The sequence below is a fragment of the Salvelinus sp. IW2-2015 genome, linkage group LG9 (genome assembly GCF_002910315.2).
Source record: "Salvelinus sp. IW2-2015 linkage group LG9, ASM291031v2, whole genome shotgun sequence".
In the NCBI taxonomy this organism is placed as follows: Eukaryota; Metazoa; Chordata; class Actinopteri; order Salmoniformes; family Salmonidae; genus Salvelinus; species Salvelinus sp. IW2-2015.
Window position 1 is genome coordinate 2623504 of NC_036849.1, and position 9885 is coordinate 2633388.

At 41.9% G+C, this 9885-nt stretch overlaps 1 protein-coding gene across 1 annotated transcript in view; it reads left to right on the forward strand.

The window, feature by feature from the left end:
- Window positions 1-7985, forward strand: part of LOC111968973 (FERM domain-containing protein 6) — a 77084-nt gene extending 69099 nt beyond the window's left edge. Inside the window, 1 exon segment of the mRNA XM_070445090.1 lies at window positions 1687-7985. Coding sequence (XP_070301191.1) covers window positions 1687-1983 — 297 coding nt within the window. The 3' untranslated portion in view covers window positions 1984-7985.
- The last annotated feature ends 1900 nt before the right edge of the window (window positions 7986-9885 follow it).

Genomic DNA, 9885 nt, shown 5'->3' on the forward strand with positions numbered 1-9885 from the left:
TCATTAAAACTCGTTTTTCAACCACTCCACAAATTTCTTGTTAACAAACTATAGTTTGGCAAGTCGGTAGGCATCTACTTGTGCATGACACAGTCATTTTTCCAACAATTGTTTACAGACAGATTATTTCACTTATAATTCACTGTATCACAATTCCAGTGGGTCAGAAGTTTACATACACTAAGTTGACTGTGCCTTTAAACAGCTTGGAAAATTCCAGAAAATTATGTCATGGCTTTAGAAGCTTCTGATAGGCTAATTGACATAATTTGAGCAATTGGAGTGTACCTGTGGATGTTTTCAAGGCCTACCTTCAAACTCAATGGTTCTTTGCTTGACATCATGGGAAAATCAAAAGCAATCAGCCAAGACCTCAGAAAAAAATTGTAGACCTCACAAGTCTGGTTCATCCTTGGAGCAATTTTCAAACGCCTGAAGTACGGCGTTCATCTGTACAAACAATAGTACGCAAGTATGAACACCATGGACCACGCAGCCGTCATACTGCTCAGGAAGGAGACGCGTTCTGTCTCCTAGAGATGAACGTACTTTGGTGCGTAAAGTGCAAATCAATCCCAGAACAACAGCTTGTGAAGATGCTGGAGGAAACAAGTACAAAAAGTATCTATATCCACAATAAAACGAGTCCTATATTTACATAACCTGAAAGGCCGCTCAGCAAGGAAGAAGCCACTCCTCCAAAACCACCATAAAGCCAGACTACGGTTTGCAACTGCACATGGGGACAACATCATACTTATTGAGGAATGTCCTCTGGTCTGATGAAACAAAAATAGAACTGTTTGCCGTAATGACATTATGTTTGGAGGAAAAAGGGGGCTTGCAAGCCGAGAACACCATCCCAACCGTGAAGCACGGGGGTGGCAGCATCATGTGTTGGGGGTGCTTTGCTGCAGGAGGGACTGGTGCACTTCACAAAATAGATGGCATCATGAGGATGGAAAATTATGTGATATATTGAAGCAACATCTCAAGACATCAGTCAGGAAGTTAAAGCTTGGTCGCAAATGGGTCTTCCAAATGGACAGTGACCCCAAGCATATTCCAAAGTTGTGACAAATGGCTTAAGGACAACAAGTCTAGTATTGGAGTGGTCATTCACAAAGCCCTGACCTCAATCCTATAGCAAATTAGTGGCAGAACTGAAAAAGTGTGTGCAAGCAAGGAGGCCTACAAACCTGACTCAGTTACACCAGCTCTGTCAGGAGGAATGGGCCAAAATGCACCCAACTTATTGTGGGAAGCTTGTGGAAGGCTACCCAAAACGTTTGACCCAAGTTAAACAATTTAAAGACAATGCTACCAAATACTAATTGAGTGTATGTAAACTTCTGACCCACTGGGAATTTGATGAAAGAAATAAAAGCTGAAATAAATAATTATCTCTACTATTATTCTGACATTTCACATTGTAAATAAAGTGGTGATCCTAACTGACCTAAAACAGGGATTTTTTACTAGGATTAAATGTCAGGAATTGTGGAAAACTGAGTTTAAATGTATTTGGCTAAGGTGTATGTAAACTTCCGACTTCAACTGTACCTGCTCTCTGCAAAATCATTGCTAGAAAGAATAGAGGAAAAGGTACAACAGAACAGCAGTTTTTACGTAATTTGTTTAAGTTAATACATTTACTGATTGTTCTGCTTCTGTTCCATTCCCCAGACCTCCGTGTGCAGGAAGCCTCAGACGTCAACTGACCGCCACAGCCAATCCCTAGATGACGTGCGTCTCTACCAGAAGGGATGTCTCCATTGGGCCGAGCTATGCCAGGACACCGCCCACAGTTACACCTTCGGCTGCGCCCAGGAGCTGAGCGACAGCAGTGGTTACCAGGGCAACCTGGCCGAGCAGTGTGCTGGTATTCGCGGTGACCAGCTTGACTGCTTCCCCATCAAGAGGACCAGCAAGTACTTTTCCCTGGACCTGACCAGCGAAGAGGTCCCAGAGTTTGTGGTGTGATGGCCGAACAGGGGGAGACGGGGATGAAGAGGAATGGATGAGGCAGAAAGGGTGACCTCAAGACCCATGCTCCCCTGCCTCCACATCTCAGATTTGGAGGTGCCTCAGGAAACTGAATGGGACGAAAGAAGAGGGTTGGAGGTTTGGAGAGGTGATACTTGGTTGTTTATCTGTTGCCCTAACCTATCAGTCATAACCTGTGTCAGCCATAACCTGTCAGCCATAAACTGTCAGCACCAGACTTGGGAAGAGTCAGATGGACTGTAAAAGCCCTACATCCACCAGACTGACATCACCAGTCAACATAACCATGTAACCACCTGAGACGACATACATAACACACTACAGAGACAAATAACTGACAGTGAAAGCCCTTTGAGCTATTTTTTTTGCCAAAACGGCAATAAATAACAAAGGATCAACCTTTGCTGGGTTTCAAGAAAACCTATCTGCGCCTTAGTTGGACCGATGCTGGTTGGGAATGGAGTGTAAAAAGGAAAAGTAAGGGAATGTCGAAATATCTCACCATCACTTTTTTATTCAAACAAACTCTGACTGTCTGCGTTTCCAAAGCATGTACTCTCTCCAGATGTTTTCTGGATCTGATTCTTGTGCTTGCGAAGAGAAATAATACTTCAGTTCTGATGTTAACACACTTGCGTGTGCCTACTTCGACTTTACTAATGCAGTGCAAACAAACAAACACACACACAGCCGACATATCAAAATATTCTGCCATGGAGAGTAGATCCCACTCTTCTTTCCCTACAGAAAGAAGGGAACTCTCATTGATAGTCAAGCTAGATGTGCTATGAACCAAAGACAAGTTACACTAAACACGAAAAGAAAAGCCACTTGGCTCCAAGTCCTCATGTCCACATTATTACTATTTTAGTGTTTAACCAACCAACCAACCAATGAAATGATACAGCCTCCTGAATCCATGACAGGATATGACATCACCATGAGCGGGTTCTGTATCGTTTCAGAATCTAGAGGTTGATCCAGAGGAGGGAATTTGGATTGGTCTCAGAATATTTTAGAACAAGGAACGCTAATGATGTCCTTGTTCTCGTGTGTCTCCCTTCCATCCCTCTGTCTCTAGTATGAAGTATGTATGATGTGACATAATCTGGGAGCCCAGAACCAAATCCAGCGTGCGCTAGTCTGTCACAAGGGATTAGAAGTGACGCGCCACCGCTCCTCTCTTTACAAGGAAGTGCAATGTGTCAACAGTTCCCCTGTAGAGTTGTGTCCTAGTGTAGCGACTAGACTGATATTATGAACACACCCAATGTGCCTTCATCACCTATGCAGGCCCTGAACCACAACCATGCCTTGACAATCAAATCACAGCTTCTCGCTAAGCAACGCAACACGCCCACATGAGTCACAGAGATCAGTTTTAATGTCAATTTTAAGCTCTTCATCTGTAACTTTATTCTTGGTCAGAAGTACATTGGTATTTAAAGGCCCAGTGCAGTCAAAAAATTTGATTTTTCTGTGTTTTTCTATACATTGCCACACTATGATGATGGAACAATACTGTGAAAAGTATGATAATGCCCTTTTAGTGTAAGCTGTTTAAAAAGAATGCCTGATATTTTAGCCTGTTTTGGTGGGATGGAGTTTTAGCCTGCCTGGTGACATCACCAGGCGGTAAATTAGTTAATAGACCAATAAGAAAGAGTTCCAAACCTCTGCCAATAACAGTTAGTTTTCCCCTCCCCACTCAGAACACTCCCACAGTCCTAGCAAAGTTATTGTTCTTCGCTAAGAAGCTATTTTTGTTTCTTTTTCACCATTTTAACTGAAAACAGTAAGCTACTTAGCTGTTACCCAGAAATGATTTGATATTGAGATAAAAATGGCTGCATTGGACCTTTAATCATTGACTTCAGAGTTTAAACATCGTTATTCAAACAGTTTTAGCAGATTAACCAATAATCATTGAAGGGGATTACCCTAATGTCATCTACCATCCCTAGCCTAGCTTTATGTTAAACGTGTCAGAGTTATTTAAATCTGTGGTAGTTAGGTTCCTGTCATGTGAAATGTAGCCCAGATGACGTCATGGGCTGGTTCAAGACTTCCCGACTACATCATTGGCTGTGCCAGGTCTGATGCTTGGAGCAGGATGAGTTTCTACATGCCCTCACCTGTCTGTCTGTGTACAGAGCTGAGGAAAGCGCTTAGATGTAATCTACACACACACACACACACACACACACACACACACACTGACATTTTGACCTAGTTCTTTCTATATGTTGGTAGTTTTTTTCTTTTTTACTCGGCTGTCTTTGTTAGTCCTTTAAAACTGTCTTTTGTTTGTTTTGTCTCGATAATTATTTTAAATTGGAACTTGTTACATTTGTTTGTTTTCATTTCATAATTTTAGCTGATTGGAAGTAGAAAGTGTCATATTTTTTGTATGGAGTGTTTTAGAACAGTGAGATTTGTTGTATATGTTGAAAAGGTATTCTTTGTGTGCAGTTGGTGTGTGTCAGTATTATACGCAAAGTACACTCACAGGAGAGTTTATTAGGTACGCCCATCTAACACCGGGTCAGACCCCCCTTTGCCTCCAGAACAGCCTGAATTCTTTGGGTGTCGGAAACATTCCACAGAGATGTTGGTCCTCGCAATGGCATCACGCCGTTGCTGTAGATTGGATGGTGGTACATTTTATGCTGCAAACAGCCTGTTCCAACTCATCCGTGACAAGGATCGACGAGTTGTGCATTCCGAGATGCCGGTCTGCACACCACTGTTGTACTGCGCCGTTATTTATCTGTTTGAGGCCCGCCTGTTAGCTTGCACCATTCTTGCCATTCTCCTTTGACCTCCGTCATCAACAAGCTGTTTTCGCCCACAGGACTTCCTCTGACTGGATGTAAACCTTAGACGCTGTGGTGTACCTAATAAACTGTCCGGGGAGTGTAATGTGACAGTGTTTCAACACTGTGACAACAAATTCACTTATTTTCAATATTGGGCCCCTTTTTTACCCAGGAATAGTCGTAATTTCAATTTACAGTAGCTGAAGAACGTTGATACCTAATCATTTTTTGCTTTGCTCAGTTAATTGGCCAAGAGCCAAGGTGTGAAACCCAACACTACACAAATATAAAGTTAGATTTCTTATACATTACTTCCCGTTAAGGTGTGGAAACAGACAAGACTGCCCTCTCTTGCCTCTTTTATTCGCTATCGTCATAGAGATTTCTCCGAACCGTACCTACTCAATGTAAATTGGATCTAGCGTTTGTCTTCCAAATTTGTCTTGCATTCAGTATTTTTGCATTTCTACCCCAGTCAGTAAACCTTATTGAGAAGACTGTTTCAGTGACCTCCTCATTTTATGTGTAGTAATAGTACATTAGGCATGTACAGTTGTATTCCAAACCTCATTCACATGGTCTAATATCTCTAGAGTAACGAACAAAACAAATTACTACTTCATTATGTATTTGGAATTCAAAACTACTGTGTGCCTCAGTTAAGCAATACTTTGTTAGTGTGGATCAACATTCTAGCTGAGCTTTTCCGTTGCTGCTCCAGAGATCTTTATTCTAGAACATTCTAGAGCCCTCTAAAAGAACCTTCTAGAACCTTTAGAATGTTTCAGAAGCAGCTCTGCTGTGGTACAATAGAGAGACCTGACATTTTCACTTCTCTTCACAGCTGGTCTCATCAGCTGGACACAGTGGCCTAGAATACTGAGCAAAGCATCTTGGCCTAGAAACACAGATCAGGCCAAGGCAGCAAGAAACAATTGTTGGAAAGAAATGTGTAATAATTAATACACTTATGAATTTGATTTCGTCGTGTGATTTCAAAGCAAAAATTAATGCTGTAACAGTTTATTTCCAACAAGATGTTACTTATTATTTCTACTCATTAATAATGGGTATCTGAGAAACAGATCGATATGTTGAAATGAATCTTTTTCTGGTAGATTATTGGTGATATATTAACCCAATGTGTGTCCAGGTACATAGCCATAAAAACAGAACCACAACCTGAACACTTTTGCATTCGGATAAACTCTCTACTTTGGTGACTTAGGCTACAGTGCATATCATAAGTATTCAGCACCCATGGATTTCTTCACAATGTATTGTTGTCAATGATCTACACAAAATACTCATGTACATTTCAATTAACGGAAAATAGGACACACATATACGCTGAGTGTACAAAACAGAGCGCCTTCCTAATATTGAGTTTCACCCTATTTTTTTCCCCTTCAGAACAGCCTAAACTCTACAAGGTGTCAAAAGCGTTCCAAAAGGATGTTGGCCCATGTTGACTCCAATGCTTCCCATAGTGCTGTCAAGTTGGCTGGATGTCCTTTGGGTGGTGGACCATTCTTGATACACATGGGAAACTGTTGTGTGAAAAACTCAGCAGCGTTGCAGTTCATGATGACACACTCAAACCAGTGCGCCTGGCACCTACTGCCATACCCCATTCAAAGGCTCTTTTGTCTTTCCCATTCACCCTCTGAATTGCACACGTTCACAATCCATGACTCAATTGTCTCAAATTATTCTTTAACTTGTCTCCTCCCCTTCATCTACACTGATTGAGGTGGATTCACCAGGCAACATCAAAAAGGGATCATAGCTTTCAACTGGTCAGTCTATGTCATGGACAGTGTGTCTTGATTAGATAAATATGTAACCCCCCTGAGTCAATACATGTTAGAAACACCTATGGCAGCGATTGCAGCTGTGAGACTTTCTGGGTAAATCTCTTAGACCTTTGCACACCTGGATTGTGCAATATTTTCCCAGTATTCTTTCATACTTCTTCAAGCTCTGTCAAGTTGGTTGTTGATCATTGCTAGACAGCCATTTTCAAGTCTTGCCATTAGCTTTTCAAGCAGGTTTAAGTCAAAACTGTAACTAGGCCACTCAGGAACATCTCCTTGGTAAGTAACTGCAGTGTAGATTTGGCCTTGTGTTTTAGGTTACTGTCCTGCTGAAAGATGAATTTGTCTCCCAGTGTCTGGTGGAAAGAAGACTGAACCAGGTTCTCCTCTAGGATTTTGCCTGTGGTTAGCTCCATTCTGTTTATTTTTATCCTGGAAAAACTCCCTAATCCTTGCCGATGACAAGTATACCCATAACATGATGCAGCCACCACCATGCTTGAAAATATGGAGCATAGTACTCGGCGATGTGTTGCGTTGAATTTCCCCCAAACATAAAACTTATTCAGGACAAAAAATTCATTCCTTTGTCACATTTTTTGCAGTAGGAATTGTTTAGAGCATTTTCACTCTGTCATTTAGGGTAGTATTGTGGAGTAACTACAATGTTGTTGGTCTAGCTTCAATTTTCTCCCATCACAGCCTTTAAACGTTGTTACTTTTTTAAAATGGCCTCATGGTGAAATCCCTGAGCAGTTTCCTTCCTCTGCTGGCAACTCCGTCAACACCTGTGTCTTGGGTGTATTGACACACCATCCAAAGCTTAATTAATAACTTTACCATGCTCAAAGGGATATTCTGTGTCTGCTTTTTACCCATCTGTGTCATTCTTTGTGAGTCATTGAAAAAAAAAACTTGTCTTTGTGTTTGAATCTGTGCTTGAAATACACTACTCGACCGAGAGAACTTACACATAATTGTGTGTGTGGGGTAGTGATAAAAATGTACCAACAAATCACAATTATATCCAGTTCAATCCCACTTTGTTAACTCAACAAAATGTGAAAAAATCCAGAGGGGGGGGGGGGGGGGGGGGGTGAATGCTTATGATATGCACTGTATATACACGGCCATACTGACACTGAGGAAGTGTCTGTATATCTGCACTAAGTATCCATAGTTCTTTCTGTGAAAGGATCTCCCTTCTGGAAAAACATTTTTTGGGGTCAAACCCTGTAGTAGTGAAAATGTTTTGTTAAATATGAAGTCTGGTGCGTGCCACCTTGGTAATAATACCCATAACAATATTCAATAAAAAGGTACATTTATTTGCCAAAATCGAGCTGTCCTGTCCTCTCTGATGTTTGGTCAATCTTGTGGAAGCCATTATTATATAACAGACAGAGCAATAAAAACAGCAGACAGTCAAACACACTGGCCCTGTTTGAAGACTTTAAACATTGACCTTATTTTCTTCCTGAAACCAATTCTGATAGCGGCTATTTCGAAGATGGATCTACTGTCAATGACTATGATTCCCCTACTTAATTAACTTGGTTGAATGCAATGACTGTAAGTTGCTCTGGATAAGAGTGTCTGCTAAATGACTCAAATGTAAACCAACTGTTAGGTTCAGTGAATAGTTTAACCCTTCCGTGAAGTATTCACTGATCTAACAGTTGGTTTATCGAAGCAAAGCTATGTAGTAGAGTCACCCGTCCAAATAATGTTAGATCATTAATTACTTTAAGTAGGGTATTTTAAAGGATTCAAACTGAGTCCTCTGCTCTCCCGATCGACATTCTGAGAAGACTGGGAAAAGCCAAGATGCTGTATCCATGAAGACATGCTGCCCTCTGCTGCCCACAGAGAAGAGCTTACCTCAGCAGTTGTTCTACCTTGTCATACCCTAGTTAGCCAGCAGGTGACAGTGTTGGCTGTGTTCCTATAACACCAAGGCAGAGCAGTGCGGTCTGTAGAAGGGTCGAATGGAGATGCGGGAAAATGAAGCAACATCATCACACACACATTGCACATAGATGTGACATGCCTATCTCTCTCTAGTCCCTCCCTATGTGCTCCGGCTCCAAGGATATAAGTCATAGTTGTTACTTATATGACTTTAGTATAGCCTATGTGTAAGAGGGAATAGTGTGTACATGTGTGAGTGTACGAGAGTGGTTGGCTTTTCTGTACAGTATACTATTTACTTGAGTGTGATAAAAAGTTACATTGGTTTCTTATAACTATAAGCATGTGTATATGAGGGAACTGTGTATAGCACACTTTGTGTGTAAGAGTATATGAGCAAGGGTTCCCAATTGGTGAGTTTTGCTCTACACTACAGTACTTGAGTGGGATGGAGAGTTGTGTTGTGCTTTGGATGAGTGTTTCTCGTGGAGAGAGATGCTGTGTGTGGGTGGATAGGTTAAAGAGAACATTAATAACATTGTACACAATAGGGACACCCCCCCCCCTCTCTCTCTCTCTCTCTCCCTCTATCTCTCCTCTCATAACCCTCATAACCCTCCATTCAACATCATCTTCAACCTCATCTCCCAATTGTTTGTATATTCACTATTGTATCCGACAAATTCCGTCATGAATTGTAATAACTGTCAATTCAAGAAGCCAATCCTTCCATGCAACAACACAGAGGAGTGGAGAGATCAGATGTGGTTTCAAATCTACAGGAAACATGGACATCTAAGCTCCTCCCCCAGCCTATGACGTCAATAGTGTCCCTCTCTCTCTCTTCACCCCTCCTCATCCTTTGCTCCCCCCTTTCTCCCCCAGCTACACAGCTGTACAGGAAATCAGTCATCCACCATCCACCACTGTCGCCACGGCAACACAGACGGGGAAATCAATTTTTATCAGCCTCTCTCCTTTTCTCTCTCTTTCGCTCTCTCTCCCCATGTCTCGATTACTTTCTCGCTCTCTTCTTTTCTCCGTCTTTTGTCTCACCAAATAATATGTAATTCTTACTAAACATGCATATATTTTTTATATGATTACGCGGCGCAGGATGATTCCGAAATTCAGCACAAAGGCTGCTGGCAGATCATTAGAGACGTGTGTGTGTGTGTGCATGTCTGTGTGTTTAGGTGACTGTAGTGTCTCCAGTCCAACCGTGCTGACTGACCTCTCATTAATCCCATGGGGCATCAGGGCAGGACCGTTCTCCCCTGCCGTGTCCTGGACAACCGCTTGCTGCTGGAGCCAGATGGTCACGAAGCAGA